Source organism: Pollachius pollachius (assembly GCF_949987615.1).
Source record: "Pollachius pollachius genome assembly, chromosome: 2".
NCBI lineage: Eukaryota > Metazoa > Chordata > Actinopteri > Gadiformes > Gadidae > Pollachius > Pollachius pollachius.
In genome coordinates this window covers 10,816,651-10,836,281 of record NC_136935.1, presented here as the reverse complement: position 1 = coordinate 10,836,281, position 19,631 = coordinate 10,816,651, and the positions used below count along the sequence as shown (strand labels likewise).

The 19,631-nt window shown below is 47.1% G+C and overlaps 1 protein-coding gene across 1 annotated transcript in view; it reads left to right on the top strand.

The window, feature by feature from the left end:
* The window catches only part of lrmda (leucine rich melanocyte differentiation associated), a 150,398-nt gene that overhangs the window by 64,312 nt on the left and 66,455 nt on the right, over positions 1 to 19,631 (top strand). Inside the window, exons 3-5 of the mRNA XM_079730741.1 lie at positions 9,171 to 9,297; positions 11,435 to 11,574; positions 15,390 to 15,516. Of these exons, the coding sequence (XP_079586867.1) occupies positions 9,171 to 9,297; positions 11,435 to 11,574; positions 15,390 to 15,516 (394 nt within the window). The remainder of the gene's footprint in view (positions 1 to 9,170; positions 9,298 to 11,434; positions 11,575 to 15,389; positions 15,517 to 19,631) is intronic.

Genomic DNA, 19,631 nt, shown 5'->3' with positions numbered 1-19,631 from the left:
CTGTCGGGAGCGCCACGCAATTGCGATGTGACTGGCAGGCAATTCATAGAGGTGGTTTTTAATGCATGCCTGGACAGGGGGTGGCAGGGTCATCCGTCAGGCATCAAGACAACATCGATCATTCGCCATGAGGAGCCCGCGCGGGGATAGTGATTATTTGCTATTAGTTGGATGCTGAGGAATACAAATGGCGGGGCGGTTGACAGTTGAACTCACTCGCTTGTAAGGGGCGGTTGACAGTTGAACTCACTCGCTTGTAATGCGGACTGGCTCCCCCTTCTCCTCCCCTCCCACCCTCCCACTCCCCCTTTTTTCTCTTCCAGAAAATTCCGTTGACAGTGTTGAGTCGTCTTCCCGCGAGGAAGTGTTTTTGCGCCAGTGGCGGTGGTCATGTTTAAAGTTTAAAGAGTGACGTTTGAGCGGTACGTCACGCATAATACTGGCACTTAGTGGCGGGGAAGTCCAGCCTGGCTCTGCCCGCCTAAGTACTACCGCTCAATTTGAATTTCCCTTCAGTACTACGTCTGGGTCTGTGGTATGTTAGTGGCTTCTCTCCGTCCAAATTTTCTGCGTCCAATCAGCAAAAAGAGGGAGTGGCTGAGAACAATGACGTTAAAGTCGGCCCTCGTTGACGGACATCTTCACGCATGGTGTTTGGTTTGTTTATAGCCTGCGCGCAACGTTAACGTTTGTAAATTGAGTAGGTCCAGACTCTGAAATGAAATGAAGTACGAGAGTCTGGTAGGACCAGGCTAGCGGAAGTCACTGGAAACATGCAAAAAAGAAAAATACCATTTTGACAATGTATGATACAGTTGGAAATGTTTGGGCTGTCTGGTGATTTTTTGTCTGTGGTTCTAATAAGTTTGAAACGTTTGTGCGTTATCTGTCATCCAAATGATACATTCCTGGCTGATTTAGCTTTAATGCAAACACTACATTATTCCTTGTGCGCTCACACTCGTGCACTTTAATAGCTGTTCTGCAAACTTCCTTCCACATGACTTAATTTACGTGATTTAGGGAGTAAATGCTTCATTTTAATAATGACAATGTGCCCGTGTGAATGCATCTCGTTAATTGGCTGTGGGCTCGGCTTAAAAAGCTGCCTTTTACTGTGTGTGTCTGTGAGTGTGTGTGTGTGTGTGTGTTTGTGTGTGTGTGAGCGTTAATTTTTGTCAATGGTTGTATGTGTGTGCTTGTGTCCATGACCGCCTGTATATGTGGGTTTATGTTCGAGTTTTTATATGTCCATTTGTGTGTGTGTGTGTGTGTGTGTGTGTGGATGACCGTGTGTGTCTGTGTGTGTGTTTGTGTCTGTGTGTGTGTGTGTGTGTGTCTGTGTGCATGTTTGTGTTTGTGTGTGTGTGTGTGTGTCCGTATGTGTGTCAGGGTGTGTGTGTGTGCTTGTGCACATTTGTGACCCAATGATGCACTCGCTGACTGAGATGCCATCAAGGAATTGATTTTCAGCCGCGATTTACTGTGAGGGGAGGGCAGTTTGTCATGTGAAGAGACAACTAATCCTCCAATACCAACAAACACCAGGAGCATGCCTACACTGTAAACACGACCCAGGTCCTGGAAGGGGACGCTTTCATCTGGCTCCCTCTTCTCTGTTTTCCTTCTCCAGTCACTCTGAGGCTCACGTCTCTCTCTCTATATATGCATCCCTCTTTTTCTCTGCCTCTCCATCTCTCTCTCTCTCTCTGTCTCTCTATCTCTCTCTCAGCCTCTCTCTCTCTCCCTCTCCCTATCTTTTCTCTCTCTCTCTCTCTCTCTCTTTTTTCTCCATCTCTCCCTCTGTCGCTCTCTCTCTGTCTCTGTCTCCCGCTCTCTGTCTCTGTCTCTCTGTGCAGAGAGCAGTGAAGAAATATTCTTCCCAAGGAAGCCCCCGATGCATCTTTTGCCATGTTGTATATGCAGTCCTTCGATATATAAGAAAAAAAGATCTTTCTCTCCATATAAATATATTTAGATCTATAAACATCGATTTATGTCTACGACTTTGAGTGATCTCTGCGACCGCCCTTGACTGACAAGGAAGCTTCTCCCTCTGTGGGCTCAACATTCCTGGCTTCTCAATCAGATCATTGTTGGGTCTAAGGCTTAAGCCCGGGCCAGCCCAGGGTCACGGCGGGCTTATAAGGTCAGAGCTGTCAGGAGTGTCTGTCAGGTCCCCAGCCCTCGGACCGGCAGGCGATAAGGCCCGGTCTGGACGGGGGTGTGGAAGCAGAGGCATGAGGCCCGACCACACTGAATAGAGGGGAGGACACTTTGATGTGTGTGCCTTGATATGTGTCTGTGTGCGTGTGTGTGTGTGTACCTGCACCTCTATCTGAATGTCCGCATCTGAGTCTTTGTGTGTGTGTGTGTCTGTGTGCGTGTGCGTGTGTGTGTGTACCTGCACCTCTATCTGAATGCCCGCATCTGAGTCTTTGTGTGTGTGTGTGTGTGTTTGTGCGTGTGTGTGTGTGTGTGTGTGTGTGTGTGTGTGTGTGCGCGTATCTACACCTCTATCTGCATGTGTGCATCTCAGACTGTGTGTGTGTTGGTGTGTGCGTATGTGTGTGTGTGTGCTTGTGTGCCGTTGGTGATTGGGCAGACCCATGAGCCCCTCTGCTAGCCCTGATGACATAAGAGAGAACATTAAGCTCACGCACTCAGCAGGCAGAGCAGCGGAGACCTAAAAGGTGTGTCCATAACTCAGCTGCACCGTCCACAGGGGGCCTCACACTGAACGCCTCGCTCAAGCTAAGTGTAGGAGAGATACTCAGAGATCTAAGGACCTTACTGTGTGTGTGCGTGTGTGTGTGTGTGTGTCGTTCATGATAGATACATCGTGTGTCGAATGTGAGTGTGTGTGTTTGTGTGTAAGTGTGTGTTTGTCTGAGTGTGTCTGTGTGTGTATCTGTGTGTGTGTGTCTCTCTGGCTGTGCGTGTGTGTTTCACCACCACTTAATCGTCACTCGCACAACCCACGACGTTTAAAGATAAGCATGACTTTTTAAACACGTCAATTTATACATTTCCCCGGAACGTGTTTTTTCCCCTACATATACAAATAAACAAATACCGGTGATTTATATTTCATTTCATTTGGTCACATATGATGTAACCGAATGCAAAAGTTCAGATCTGTCATAACGCGGCCAATCATCTGCATATTCGTCTAATCCAAGAAGAGATTAGGAATGCGAAGCCACACATGCACACACAAACACACACACACCGCACACACACTTACACCAAGAGAGGTTTTTTTTGCCAGCGGCCCTGAACGTACCCCTTAATGATTTGCATCGCCATTAATAGTCATTTGCAAGTGCCTGGGCGGAGAAGTGTGTAATCCCCTTTCTCTCCCCGCTCCCTCTCCATGTGTGAATTGACATGCTTGGGGGGGGATTGTGGGGTCGGCGGGGGTGTAGGGATGGGGGAGGATGAGAGCAGGGTGGGGGGGGTTCCTGGACGTGTGATCTTTAAATGAATGCCACCTGAGGCCTCGCCTGACATCCATGGAAAGAGAGAGAGACAGACAGACAGACAGGCAAGGCCCCCCTCCCTCTCGCTGTATCAGTCTGTCTGTCTGGGAGGTGGTGGGCGGGGCGAGTGTGGGCAGGGCTGGGAAGGCGGTGGGCAGATTGAGGCTGATAATGACAGTCCTGGTTATGCCGCCGCCATGACAACGGTTCAGACGTGTGACGTTGCTGGAGGGAACGCGTGGCGGAGCCAGGTCTGATCCGAACCCCCGCATGGGGTGATGGTGTGTGTGTGTGTGTGTGTGTGTGTGTGTGTGTGTTTGTGTGTGTGTGTGTGTGTGTGTGTGTGTTGTTCCCTATGTGTTAGGGGGTGAGGAGGAGAGTAGAGGCTGTATTAATTTCGATATAAAAATAGCTGCTGTCTTATTCCCCCACGCACTAATCCCGTTGTGGTTCGGGGCGGTTTTTGCTGTGTTTGGTCTATTGACGTGTCTTCCCGCTGTTTTGATGTTTGTTTTTTTTGGCGTGCATGCAGGAGTGATGAAATGGCCCTGCCAATATACGCCCCCCCCCCCCACTCCCCACTCCAACGTTGCAGATGTTGACTGGACTAATTGGGGTAAACGCGTTGTGTTTGTCCACACACACATCAGTTGTTTTTAATGAGTTATTGCTCCTCACAGGGTCTGACAAGGTCAGGGCCGTTCACTTTGAGGATTGAACGATCAAATGTAAATATTTATATCTTGGACAGATGAGGGGATTTTTTTATTTTTCTCAGTTTATTACTCTCCATGTTGCCACACACAAAAGTGCGGACGCACACACGCACACACACACACACACACACACACACACACACAGATACTAACACAGATACACACTCTCTCTCTCTCTCTCTCTCTCTCTCTGTCTCTCTGTCTCTCTCTCAGACTCTCTCTCTCTCACTAACACACGCACAGACTCTGTGAAGGTTTATTAAATCCAGTCCAGACACAGGGCTCCCAGTGCCACTGTCCTCTCCCATTCATTACGGCGGCTTATCGTGGCAGGCCATCTGAACTGCTCTCTGTATAGTCCATTATGCACATAGGATGGCCATCACGACCCCAGTATTGGTCAATTCATCAAACATTTATATGTTGCCCTCTGAACGGTGCGTCAATCTGCCTGTCACTTTCCCCAGGCCTGTTTCTTCCTATTGGAATAATAAAGGGCAGCGTGCCCGCAGCACCCTCCCACATCAGGGCTTATGCAGAGGACAAGCAAGGCCTGCCGAAGTCCTGGACCACAATCTGAGGTTTCTATTCGGGGTGATTCACAGTCGTCATCAGTAGATGTGCCCAATGTGCTCAGGATCTGGCTGGGCTTTGGAGCGACTGCGTAGTCAATGAAGCTTGAAGTGATTCAGCGCTAAACATTTTTGAGTTTTCGTTTGGAAGCCTTTCCAAATTTCTGATTTCCGCTTGTCTTAAAGATGCCGCCATCGGTGGGTTTTGACAATCTACCGCAGGAGATGGAGTGAAGTTGAAGAGGGAACGTTTTAAGGAAAGAAAGATCCTCGACAGGGGCCGTTCTTCATCGCCGGCCTGAGGACGTCTGGTGTGACAAGCCGCGCCCCATTGGCAGACGTGACTGACATGTCAGCCAATAGCTGTGGAGAGTTCTGTTCCGTCCGCTGTCAGCAGTACTTTATCAATCAGTGTGTCTGCATTAGTATTAGTCAATTGATCCATCTGTCTATGTCTGCCCTCGTCTCGGTCGGCACGTATGCCTGTGTTTGTTTGTGTGTGTGTGTGTGCGTGTGTGTGTGTGTGTACGTGTGTGTGAGTGTGTGTCCGTTTGTGTGTGTGTACGTGCGTGTGTCATTGTGTCATCTTCAATGTCAATGTCCTTGTGGTATTCCTCTGTAACACCCCACCCCCTTGATCAAACACACTCTTGCTCACACACACTCTCACACACACACACACACACACACACACACACACACACACACACACACACACACATACACACACACACACATGCGCACACACACACAACCCCGCCTTCCTGTGCTTAGAGTTCAGGTCCCACCCTACTCCGCTGTCAGTTTACACGCATCAAACGTTTCGGCGAGGCGTTGCAACCATGCATGCACTCTAGAGTACACACACACACACTGATACTATCACACGCTGCCACACACACACTCCCGCAAGGCTGTGATGTATGATGAGAAGCCAACGTGGGCTAAGTGGTCGTCATAGCACGAGACGGGCCGGGTGAGGTATTAGCTCTGACAATAAGGCTGATCATAATTATCTTAACAAGGATGAGTGCTGAAGGCCCACCTCGTTAAAGATAGCTCTCTCTCTCTCTCTCTCTCTCTCTCTCTCTCTCTCTCTCTCTCTCTCTCTCTCTCTCTCTCTCTCTCTCTCTACTCTCTCTCTCTCTCTCTACTCTCTCGCTCTCTCTCTCACTCTCTCTTGCTCTTGTTTCTGATCTCTTTCTCTCTCAAGTGTGTGTGAGCCTATACATATATATATACATAGATAAAGATAGATGGATATGAAATGTAGATCCATGTTGCCCCTTTTTTTAATTACGAAATGTACACACACGTTTCGAATATTATACAAAGTATTATTATTTTATTATTTACTTTCAATAATCGTTAATAAATATTAAGGCTTTTTAGATCAAATGCATGGTACATGTGTACAATGCATTGATTATTTTACAATCTGATGGAGATTATATGATGTCATTATAATTGTATTCCCATTGTGTTAGGCATTATGTCCCCATTGTCTCTGTTGTTTCTGAACAGCCCCCCGTGGGCCCCGGGTCAATTATGCTCATTAGCACTGAAAAAAAAAGACAATAACAAAAACAAGTGAAAGCCGTAGCATAACATGTAAAGGTGAACTGATTTGTGCCGCACTTTCACTGTGTTCTGCGCGCTCTTCCACTACAAAAAGAGATTAAAATCTAAAACAAAAACACCTAAACCCACGTAGAACTAAGCTCTAAGTGTTGGGTTGTGTATGGTGAGGGAGTGAGTTGTGCTGGTGAGCACACGAGAGAGAGAGAGAGAGAGAGAGAGAGAGAGACACAGAGAGAGAGAGAGAGACACAGAGAGAGAGAGAGAGAGAGAGAGAGACACACAGAGAGAGAGAGAGAGCGAGACACAGAGAGAGAGAGAGAGAGAGACTACTAGGGAGGCTGGGGGATGCTGGGAGACCCTGCCTGGTAATTAATGCTGGATGGGCCTCGGTGACTCTCCCCTGGCTGTGCATTTAACTGATTAAATCAGCCGGCGCACGCAGCAGTGGTGACATGAAAACAACAATTAATAAGACTCCCCTCTGAGCCACACTGCTCCCTTTAACCGACCAGCTAATAACATAACCCAGAGGAGCCCGACACACTCACACACACACACAGGCGCAAACACATATGCGTGCACGTGCACACATGTATGTGCACTCATACTAACACACGCACACACACAAACATAAATAATCAAAGGCACAAAGACATACACACACACACTCTCAGACACACACACGCAAACACTCACAGACACACACACACACACACACACACACATAAACACTCAAAGAATCAAACACACACACACACACAAACACAAACCTCTACCCATCCACACACACACATGCATACGTGCACGTTTATTCACATGCACACACATGCACGTGCACACCCAAATGTGCACAGTCACATGTATGAGCACATGCCACAGGCACAGGTGGCAAGAGTTAGGCAGCGCTATTTACAACCTCAACCATGCTGCTGTTGTTGCTTTTTCTGTGTGTCCCACACAGAAAACACAAAAATGTTAATATAAATTGGTCCAATATCCAACATACAACTGACTCTAACACTGACTGTGGTCAATGTAATCTCCCTTTGCTTTACTCTACCTGCTTTTACTTTATTATCCTTGTGCGGGTGCGTATTTGATACACACACACAAACACACACACACACACACACACACACACACACATACATACACAGAATCCTTCAAACTGAGGTCGCTTGTTGCTGTTTGACATTAATTTCTAGATTGTCATGATAAGGCTGTTATATTTACATGGCCTCCCTCTCGGTGTGTGTTTGTGTGTGATTGAGTGTGTATGTTCGGCTCGTGTGCGTGTGTGTTTGTGTGACAGTGACACTAGCCAGACTTGGCCTGCAGTATAAGTTCACACTCCGAGCCCAGGTTGTTTAAACCATTCTGTATACCCCGAGGATGTCATTCCACAGAAAAATATGACATTGTTTAGCCAAATCCACAGCAACATCGTGTCAAGGTTGTCTGTGTGCTTCGTAAATTACACACACATGTTTGGGTGGGGGGGGGGGGATTTATTAGTCCTTGCTGGCTGGCTAATCATGGGCAAAAAAATAAAGACACCCACTCACACAGAAAGAGTCCACCACACTAGCGCTAGTTCTTTACTTGGATTCAAGTTAAACGAGGCTTGGAGTTTAAACCGAGGAAAAAAAGATGTTGTCGGGAAGTGATTCAGGCACATTCAGGTCCTGGCAGATTTAAATGTCAATGAAGTCACTCAAGACACTTAAACATTGCATGTTGACAGTGTGTGCCGCTATGTGACAGCACACACACACACACACCACACACACATCTCCGATTGTTCACCTTCCACAACTTGAACTTTGTAAGACCTCCACATTACTCCCAGCGCCGCTCTCAATCATTTTTATGCCTTTTGTGTGTGTGTGTGTGTGTTTGTGTGTGTACAAACTTCTACGTGGATGTGTGTACCTCCTCGAAGCAGATGAGGAAAATGTCTCCCTGTTGTTGTTTGTTGTTTCGTTTTTTTCCCCGAACCAAAATAGTTCTGTGTCAAAAGAAATCTCTCGACTAACCTCCCGTCAACAAACAGTGGTGGATAGTCCGCTCCGTCGCTGCGGCGACGTTCTATCTGTGATTGCGGGCTTGTTCCCGCCCCCCTGCGCTGTGCAAGGCGTTTTCGCAAAAAATGATGGATGACAAGTTAAATTTGTGTCCGGGGAGTGAAGGTGAACTGTGACAGAGTGATTTGTCTTGGGAATGGAGGGTTAGGGTCAGGCGAAACCGGGCGCCTGAAGGCACAAGACATTGACAAATTCATCCTGCCCGCCGCATTTCTGAAGCCTTTTGTTTTGAATCCGGGCTACTCACAAGTGACCCCCATCCCTCTTCCTGCCAGCCTCTGAAGGATGCGTCTTGATGCCAGGGGAGCTCGGCTCTACTAATTCTCGTCATTCTCTCCCCTGACAGCTCTAGACACACACACACCGAGAGCTACACACACACACACACACACACACACATACACACCGTAAACATATACACACACACATACACCGTACACATATACATACACGCATACACACAAACACACACAGACACACTCACCGTACACATATACACACATATACGTACACGTACTCACACACATATACATACACACACAAACATATACACACACACACACACACACACACACACACTTGTACACACACACACACACTCTCCCTGGGTGAATGAAAGGGAGGCAGGCTGAAATATTTATTTCTGCCCAATAATAGCTTGCCAGATTAAGGGCCATATCATTTATTCTGGGTTTTTTCCATCTTCCCTTTTTCCACCTTTCTTTATCATGGCAGGTCACTGGCCGGGCTCGACATGTTTACCGGACTAGAAGAGCTGGTCGCTGACAACAATATGCTGGGGAATGACCTGCAGTTGCCCTGGTTACCCAGCCTTCACACCTTGACGCTCAATAAGAACCAGATATCCTTTTTGGTGTTTTCAATACAAAACAAACTCAAATGAAACACACATACTTCCGGAAGCTTCTTAAATGTCTCTTGTTTTAGTACAGGTTGAATAATATGTGTTTATATATTTTATAAGTTATTGTTTGGAATTTAATGCTAATTTGCATCTATTTACAGTGAATGTAGGAAATGAAACTTAAATTAGAATTTATTTCTTATATTGCCTGTTGCCAGACAGAGAAAGGGTTTTTGAACCACAGTGACCTCTAGTGGAGGGTGGTAGTCAAATTGGGGAATGAGGGAAAACATGAAGAGAGAAACATACACAACAAGAAAGAAGAGCTAAATTCAAAATAATGCTTACGGTCTCGACCCAAGATGTTTGTGCAATACAAAATCAAGATTTGGTCATGTTTTGTTACACTTGTCATTAAATAGTACAATTTATAAACTGGATATACTGAATTCGAATAGAAAATAATCTGATTTGTGATCAAATCAGAATCTGATGATTTGATTTGGGAATCACAGATTGTATTTTCTAAGTATCCAGTGTCCCCCCCCCCACACCCACAGACACACACAAATACACACACACACCAAAAGACGTGTTAAATCCAAATTCTACATAATCACACACACACCACACAGCTGTTTACGGTCATTTGGAAAATGTACAAACTTCCTCTTTTTCATTTCAAAACAGGTTTGAAAGGTGTCCTGTTTTCCCCCTTGTCGGATAGATCCTCGGGCAAAAGATACACACACACACACTATCCCGATACACACATACACACACACACAAACACACACACACACACACATTATCCCACAAACACATACACGCACGCACACACACACACGCACAATCCAAATATATACACGTACACACATGCAAATACACGCACACACACACACACACCACGTATACAGACATGATCGTACATACCCAGACACCCTCAAACACAGACTCGCACGTACACACACCCACACACACACCACGACACACTAACACCATCAGATATCTGCAGACACACACACACACAGACACACACATAAACTCACGATCACACACCCACATCCACGGGCACAAATTCATACAGCACACAGCACACACCCACGTTGCGCTTTCCCAGTCAACATTAAAAGTAGGGCTTCTTGAAGTGTGCATATGGGACTGTGTGCCAGTGAGTGTGCTAGTGAAGTGGTCGCTGCATGCTAATAGGCCAATTATGTACATCCTGTCGTGCCGCCGTGCCATTTTAAAGCTGGAGTACTGCATTAGCGCGCTCCTATTTTGACACTTTGGGGCTCAATTTTCCGAACCAACTGAATGTATTAGTGATGAATGTGCCTGCTTAGGGGATGTTTGTTTTTTTTCCGCTGGCACACACACACACACACCAAATAAAAAAGGGCTAACTTTTTTCCCCGGCGCTGGGAAGCACGGACTGCTTGGACCACAGGGCATCCATCATGTTGTCACTGCTCCGCGCCCGGCCACCTAGGAAATGAAAGGGAACTGGAGAGGGAGAGAGTTAGGAGGGTAGTGGGACAGCCAGAGAGCTAGGGAGGGAGAGAGTGAGCGAGAGAGAGAGAGAGAGAGAGAGAGAGCAGAAAAGAGGTGCGCAACAACCAAATTGTGAGAGTAGGTAATGAAAGGAGAGAGGGTTAAGGAGGTAATGAGAGAGAGAGAGAGGAAGGATTGAGCAGGCAGAAAAGAGGTGCCCAACAACCAAATTGTGTCACTGGTATATGCCAAACCTTACACCTTAAATTCCCTACTCTCCCTTAATCCTCCTCCCGCCCTCCCTAACCAGTATTACCCAACGTTCACAAAGCCAGTGAGTGACATCTTTGAAGACAGTGTGTGTGTGTGTGTCTGCCTACGTGTGTGTGTGTGTGTGCAAGTCCGTGTGTGTGTGCGTGTGCGTGTGTGTGTGCATGTGCGCATGTGTGTGTGTCTGTGTGTGTGTGTGAAGGCCAGGGAACGGGGCAAGTGTGAGGTGCTGGGTGGAGGAGGTTGAAGCGTTGGTGGTACTGCATGCTAATGTAATTAACAGAGTTGGAGGAGCTGGGGGGAGGGGGGGCTCATGTTTATATATGTGTGTGTGTGTGTGTGTGATTCCTTGACATCCGCCCTCTGACACCTGACTGATATCGAGGCGCTGCTGGAGCAGTTGGGGGCAGTGACCCCGGGTCTCCGCTACCTCAGCCTGCTGGGAAACGAGGCCTGTCCCAATCAGCTGGTCAGCCCCGACAAGGACGAGGACGACTACCAGAGATACAGGTCAGCTGGGGCTGGGGTAGGGCTGGGGCAGGGCTGGGAGCTGGGGCAGGGCTGGGAGCTGGGGCAGGGCTGGGAGCTGGGGGCTGGGGCAGGGCTGGGAGCTGGGAGCTGGGGCTGGGGCAGGGCTGGGAGCTGGGAGCTGGGGCTGGGGCAGGGCTGGGAGCTGGGAGCTGGGGCAGGGCTGGGAGCTGGGAGCTGGGGCTGGGGCAGGGCTGGGAGCTGGGGGCTGGGGCAGGGCTGGGAGCTGGGAGCTGGGGCTGGGGCAGGGCTGGGAGCTGGGGGCTGGGAGCTGGGGGCTGGGGCTGGGGCAGGGCTGGGGCAGGGCTGGGAGCTGGGGCAGGGCTGGGCTGGGAGCTGGGGCAGGGCTGGGAGCTGGGGGCTGGGGCAGGGCTGGGAGCTGGGGGCTGGGGGCTGGGGGCTGGGGGCTGGGGCAGGGCTGGGAGCTGGGAGCTGGGGGCTGGGGCAGGGCTGGGAGCTGGGGCTGGGGCAGGGCTGGGGCAGGGCTGGGAGCTGGGGGCTGGGGGCTGGGCTGGGAGCTGAGGCCTGGGGCTGGGGGCTAGGGATTGGGAGCTGGGGAATGGGGCAGGGGGATTGGGGGGGGAGTGGCAGGGTAAGGGCTGACTCTGCGGTCACCCCTCGCTCTGGAAGTACAGCTCTGTTCTAATTGATCTTGATAATGATGATTTAATACGGCTTGTCCCTTGTGTTGCCATGATGTCCGACAGTATTTATGCTGACACGATAAGAGAATCACTGTAGACAGTACAACATAATGACATGACACTATAAACAGGTGAAACATGCAGCCATGTGGTATATCTACATACATATGTATGAAGGCAGTGGTTTTAAAGACAATAGTGAAATATACAAAACGATATAGGAATCAGTGTTTCAAAACGTTTATGAGTATATTATGTGTTTCCAATTATAGATGTTATTTATTATACATTTCATACAATTATAGTCGTTCTTCCATTCCCTTCATGGGTTTTACAGAGGCAGACACCCCAAGGAAATGTTAAAATGAGCAAATAAAATAATAACCGAAACAATGAGACAGTGAGTAACAGACAAACAGCTAGCTACCTAAAGAGGAGAGAGAGAGTGTGAGAGGGAGACACACATAGAGGTCGCTTTTTATCGTTAGTGATTGCTTTGTGCTTCCAGACCGCTACGTTTCACGAGCAGGTTGTGGATTCGACCACATCGCTCTCTAAAAGCTTTGTCAACTCCCCTCCTGTCTTCCTCTCTCTCGTTCTCTCTCTCTCTCTCCCTCTACACTCCAGTTTGCAAAATGGATTTCATGTGTGACTAGTCACTGCCACAAATGAGTGTTTACTAGCCTGCCGTAGCAGAGCGTGTTATGCATTAAACATGGCGCTAGGCCGCGAGCCATGCAACATGACCACCATGTGTCAGGGTCCTTTACATGAAGCGCGATAAAAGGCGAAAAGCATACTCTCTTTTGTCTGCTTTAGCCCTAAGTGCTTGTTTCGGACGATGTGTTGCCTATTAATCATTTAACACTACTACACACTCCTTCCTCGAACAGCCCTCTTTCTCTATCTCTCTCCCTCTGTTGTGGTTTCCTTTCTTTCACTCTCTCTCTCTCTTGCTCTTTCTCGTTCTCTGTCGACCTCTGTTTCTGTCAAGTGTTTTTCTCCTTCCTTTCATTTTTTTCTTTCTTTGAATTATTTCCTTTCCCATCAAGTGCACTCATTCACTTCCTCTCTCGCCTTCACTCAGGGTCTCGTTGTCTTTTGTTCTTTAATTTTTCAGTTCTTCATTTCTTTCGTTATTCCTTTCTTTTCATCAATGTCGCTCCCAAGTTCTCCTGTTCCTCTGTCCCTCGCACTCTTTCTGCCTAGCTATCTTTCCCTCCATCCTTTTTTATTTCTTTTATTTCTTTATTTTCTTCTTTCTTTCTTCCTTTTCATTTCTCTGTCTTTTCACCACTGTCACTCACACAGCCTCTCTCTCTCTCTCTCTCTCTCTCTATCTCTCTCTCTCTCGTCTCTCACCCTCTGGTTGCTGCGCTTATACCTCACCGTCGGAGGAAGGCTTGCCATGGCGTTTGATTGACAGCATCTATCGCCCTGTGATGTAATATTCATAAATGTGTCACATAGTAAAACATCAATTTGACCATGATGCAGATTTCATGTCTGGCGACGTTAGGCCAAATACGGGTTGTGACAGCTCTGGCCTTAGGGCGATAAGTCGTTTCCCGCCCCCCCCCCTCCCCCCCCCCGGCCTCGATACCCCAGCACTGTGTTTGGAATATCAAGGGCAGTACCCCCCCAATTAGTCCCATGGCCCACCAGGAGTATCAGAGCACAGGGAACTGTCTGCAGGGAGGTGTGCATGCGGCCAGGCAAACCCTTCACTGGCTCCCTAGTGGCCGTTGGAGGTATAACAATAACAAAGCTGACTGTATCGCTATGGGAGAAAGCTTTGTCGTCTGTTGTTCAGGCTGGTTCGGTTAGCTGAAGATGTAGAGGACACATTGTTTCTGTTTTGTGGTGTCAGTTTGAGCCTTCTGCTGTTATGAGCTTCATGGACTTGTTTTTCCCTGAGTACAGCGATGCCCAGCTGCAATTGGTTATGTACTCAACCCATTCCTTGTCCAAGATGTGCAGAGTAATAATTGTTTTATAGTAATTCTTAAAAAAGTATTATAATAATAATAATAATAATAATAATAATAATAATAATAATAATAATAAGGACAACAACAATAAGCACTTTGACATACATAATGTTTTGAGTCTGGTGATGTAGATACAGTACATAGTAGTAAAAACTTTGACACAGGGCATCACAATCTCCCCGTCTAGCCCAGTGGTTATTGTGGTGATGATGTTGGTGGTGGTGGTGGTGGTGTGGGTGATGGTGGAACCGGTGGTGGTGTTGGTGTTGATGAAGATTATGGTGGTGTTGGTGATGATGATGGTGGTGGTGATGATGATGGGATTGGTGGTGTTGGTGATAGTGGTACTGGTGGTGTTGGTGATCATGGTACTGGTGGTGTTGGTGATCATGGTCTTTGTGGTGTTGGTGATGATAGTGGTGGTGGTGCTTGTGATGGTTCCCTGGCCCCGGTTGCTGGCAGCCGGATCTGTTGTCATCTGTGCATTCCAAAACCGTTCTCTTGACGTTTGAGAGACAGAAAGCATCTTAAGGCTTAGAGAGAGAGAGAGAGAGAGAGAGAGAGAGAGAGAGAGAGAGAGAGAGAGGGAGAGAGAGAGAGATCTGTGATGCTGAGGAACTGACAGCTCTGATGGCAGATGGGTCGGATCGCCTTTCCGTCTATTTTTGTTTTGTCGTTGTTTTTTGTTTTTTTATTTTTACGTATCAGCTTTGAAGCTTATTATGTATGGGGAAAGTGTCATGGTACAGTCTGTGTAAACCGTGTCTTGTATTTAATGTTTAGCAACTACATTTGTGGCCGTCCTGAAGAGGAACAGTGTGTCTTAATGATGCTTGTGTTGTGGTTGACTGGATTAACTGTCGGATTTGTATATTTGAATATTAAACGGGATAAAATAGAATCGAGATGAATATGTTTAGTCTTTGTGTAGTATCTTTTATCTTTGTCTTAGTGTAGTGAAAACATTTATTGACTACCAGCCGAAAGGTACTGAGTTCTATCCCGAATGTCGATAGTCTACCTATAAAGTTCCTTCAGCAAGATGCCCTTAAACAATCATTTAAAAAATGCATTTAATTCCTTGTAATCGGCATTGGATTAGAGTATTAATTTAATGGCAACATTGTAAAAGGAACCCACTTTCATTTTGCTTTCTCCTCAGATACTTTGTGCTGTACAAGATGCCCCATCTCAAGTTCCTGGACACCCGCAAAGTGACCAGCAGAGAGGTGCTGGAGGCCAAGGCTAGAGGGGCCTTCATGAGGGTGGTGAAGCCCAAGACAGACAAAGTAGGCTAACCCTCCTTCTTCTTCACCCTCTATTATACTGCCTAAAGCTCAGCCCTTCTGAAGTCCAACCAGCTCCAGTTCTTGATCTTGTCACATTCAGCCCTTTCTTCACTTTTTCACTGTCCTTTTCTGTTTTATTTATTCACCTTTAGCCCTTCTTTCTTCTTCTATGATCCAGTGTGCAAGTGTCGCAGCACAGCCTCCATGTCCCTTTGAACACTGGGCTTGGCCGAGTGTGTGTGTGTCAGTCTTCGTCTGTGTGTGTGCGTGCATGCGTGCGTGCGTGCAAGGGCATTCATGTGTGTGTGTGTGTGTGTGTGTGTTTGTGTGTGTGTGTGTGTGTTTGTGTGTCTGTGACAATGTGTGTGTGTGTGTGTGTGTGTGTGTGTGTGTGTGTGCGTGTGTGTGTGTCTTTCCACGTGCACAGCCCTGACCTCATTCCGTATGCATGAGCCCGGGATCAAAGCGGACGGGCGGCTGTCCGTTCGCGCCCGCTGAGCCGAGCGTGACGCGGCCGGCCATCAGAGTGACAGCTCACGTGCATGCTCGTCACAAGCGCTTAATTACACCCCCTGGACCGTGCACTTATTCCTCCCTCCCTCCCTCCCTCCCTCCCTCTCATGTTGATGGGGCAACAGCACACTCATTAGCTTTGTGATGTTCGTATACGTAGACAACTCAGCCATCTCTAAGCCTTTTCCAGTCCAGCATCACTTTTTTTTACGAAAACTGTCCTTTAATTCTTACGATACACCAATGGCAAAGTTTAGCGAAAGTTCGCAATCATCCGATAATCGTGCCGATCATTAAATATGTAGCGTTGGGGTTCAGCGCCACTGGACCCGGTGTTTGGTGTGTGCGTACACTGGCCTCCCCCGGGCAACTGACAGCCAGCCCGGGAGGTGGAAACGGATCCAACATGGCAGGAACAAAAGCCGTCCGACGACAAATCAGAAGCATGTGAGGGGAGACGACGGCGGGGGTTAGAAAAAGTGCACGTTGGGAAGGGAGAAAAAAAAACGGAGAAATAGTTATCGCTTAAGACAATCAGCACGGATGGCGCACTCTCGTTGTTAGTGTCAGTTCACACGGCGCTTTGTTCCTCGTGCGAGCGGAGACGAGAGAGGCATCGGAATAATTTAACCTCACGTCTGGCGTGTTTGGTAGATGGAGGGGGGGGGGGGGGTTGGGTTGGAGGGCGGTTGAATGGAAACATTGCTCATCCAAAGCAAGGGAACCAAGGACCTTTTACAATTCTTTTATTTTGGCAGGGTAAAGTTCTGATCTTTATTTACAGAGCTTGTCAGAGCCAGGCAGAAATTGTTTGTGCTTTGCTTTGTCGCCATAACCCTTGGAGGATAGATACGATAATACTCCCCGTGTGTGTGTTTTAACTGACATGACGGACATGTCTGTTTGTGCGTTTCGCTTTCAAACGCTGTATGTAATTATTTATTCTTTAAGCGAAGCATAAATAAATGTTAACTCTCTGATCAAACTGCCGCCCCCCCATTGTCCCTCTAACAGAAAACCTCTGTGTCTTGGCACTTTGATTGTGTTTGTACTTTTCTGTGTTCTGTTTCCTTAAAAGTTTATACTTAGAAAAACGCTAAAACACTCCATCTATTGAGTCAGCCTCGTACGGGAATGAGGGCAGAACAGTAAAAGCATGACTGGACAGCTCTCATGTCCTGTTTGTGTGTTTTTGTGTGTGTTTGTGTGTCTGTGTGTGTGTGTATGTGTGTATGTGCATATGTGTGGTTGTGGGGCGGGGGCTTGTGTCCCATTTTGTCATGGGAGCCTTTTCTTCGCAAAAATGTTTGTTTTGAGTGAGACAAGACATGATGTGTCGGCCGGAACATGGGTCTGTATGTTTGTGTGTGTGTGTGTGTGTGTGTGTGTGTGTGTGTGTGTGTGTGTGTGTGTGTGTGTGTGTGTGTGTTCTCGCTGGGGCATGTGTACCTCCCGCCTCTAATTGGCTCCATCATCCGAAGCACTCATAAGCTGACCAATGAAGCGGGGGTCACCAATTAATGAGCAAAATGGAGAGGAAAGTAGTGGGGGAGGAGGGAGAGGGGGGGGAGAGAGAGAGAGACAGGGAGGGGGGGAGGAAGAAGAGAAAGAGATGATGGCATAATTAGATATTTGTGTTTGCTTTTGTGTACTGTTCCGCGGGGCGTCACTCAGTGCGCGGTCTCGTGGTGTTTGGCATCTGCTTTGCTACAAAGCATCGTAATTAGCTGTCTTGGTGTCGCTCGCACTCTCACTTGAGTCTCAATTAGCACATGTATCGTTGGGAGTGCGGGGAGAGAGCGGGAAAGGGATAGTTGGTGGGCTACGTTTTGATTTGAGCTTTGTTTTTTTCGGATCTTGCATTACAACGTGTTGCTGGGGTGCAGATTGAAAGCAGATTTATTTATGTTTATTTTATTTTATTTCTATTATTTCTATTTCTCGTTTTTTCTACGGCCCAGTGGTTCTTAAATAACGGCCAAGCTTTCCCTACTGTTCACAGTCCACACATAGAAAGATATATATTTATATATATATATATAGACATATATATAGATATATTTAGATATATATATATAGATATTATGTATATTTTATATATCTATATGTATAATCTATGTCTAACAGTATATATATATATATATATATATATATATATATATATATATATATATATATATATATATATATATATATATATATATATATATATATATATATATGTATATTCAACACGGGCAACTGTTGGGCTATAGTTGAATTGATACACAACCTCTCATTACACCATGAATCACAGGAGAGGGAAGAAAGGCCTTTTATCAGATCATTCCGAGGGCATGATGTATTGGAATCATTAAGGGCACATGCTACAAGAGAGAGAGCACGGCCTGAACTCTGAGGACCTCTCTCTCTCTCTTTCTCTTGAGTCACATCAGAATGGAGTGTGACCACAGTTTAAACTGCTTTTCAATCATGCCATTATAGCATGGCAGTGTGGGATAACCACATGGTTCTGATAATGTAGTTATGGCCTTTGGTACAATATGAACAGCATAACGTTTTGATACATTCCCCACGTTTTCCTTGTCTCCCGAAATCAAATCCAGAGACATGGATTTTGGATTGTTTTTTTTCTTTTTTTTGTGTGTTGTGATTCGAAGAACGATGGGAAAAAAACGAAAAGAGAGAGAGAACGGAAAATACACTGATACGCTCTAAGAAAAAAAAGGCATAGATCAGTAATAAATACATGAAGTAAACAAATAAACTCAGACGTTAAGACCGTCCGACAGTTTTATTTTTTTGACGAAAAACCAAGACGCTACGCAGTCTCGAAGTGGAAAACCCTTGAGCGGTATTTTGGGAAATTGGGCGTGCTGGAATGCCCCGATGTGATAATTCTCTTTGAGGACTCCAGAAGTCAGCGAATGAATGGCGTTAAACCGCATAAAGCTATACGGATACTTTCGGGAAAAATACACCAGTGCGCCCTTGGCTTAGGTCCCACCACCTCCTCCTCCGCCTTCCTCCTCCATCTTCCTCCTCCACCTCCTCTATGGCCACTGTGTCCACTGAACTCTGGGGCTCAACTGACCGTGTCTATCAAAACACGGGCGCAGCACGTTCCGTTCCCCGTGTCCCTGACACGACGTACCCAACAAGGGCACAGAGCCCAGCGTCTCCGTCTTTGTCTTTTCCTTTTTTCCCCGTCTGCCTTAACCCGGTAAAATAACATTTGGCCCCCGCCTGCCACATGCTCAAGAGCATCGCACAGTAGATCAGTGGATGAATTAAGTGCATGGAACACATGCGCACACACACACACGCACACACACACACACACACACACACACACAAAACCGTGCACGCGCAATTACACATACACACCAAAACACGCACACACACACACACACACACACGCACACGCGCACACACACACCCACACACACCCACAGGCACACACAACCACGGAGTGGAATTTGTGTCAGTGGGTACAACTGCTCCGCGCATGTCACTTAGATTTCGCCACCGCGCGGAATTGGACTTGATTTCCCTTTGCGGCGACATGAGCTTTTTCCCTCCCCACATCCTCCCCGCCTGTA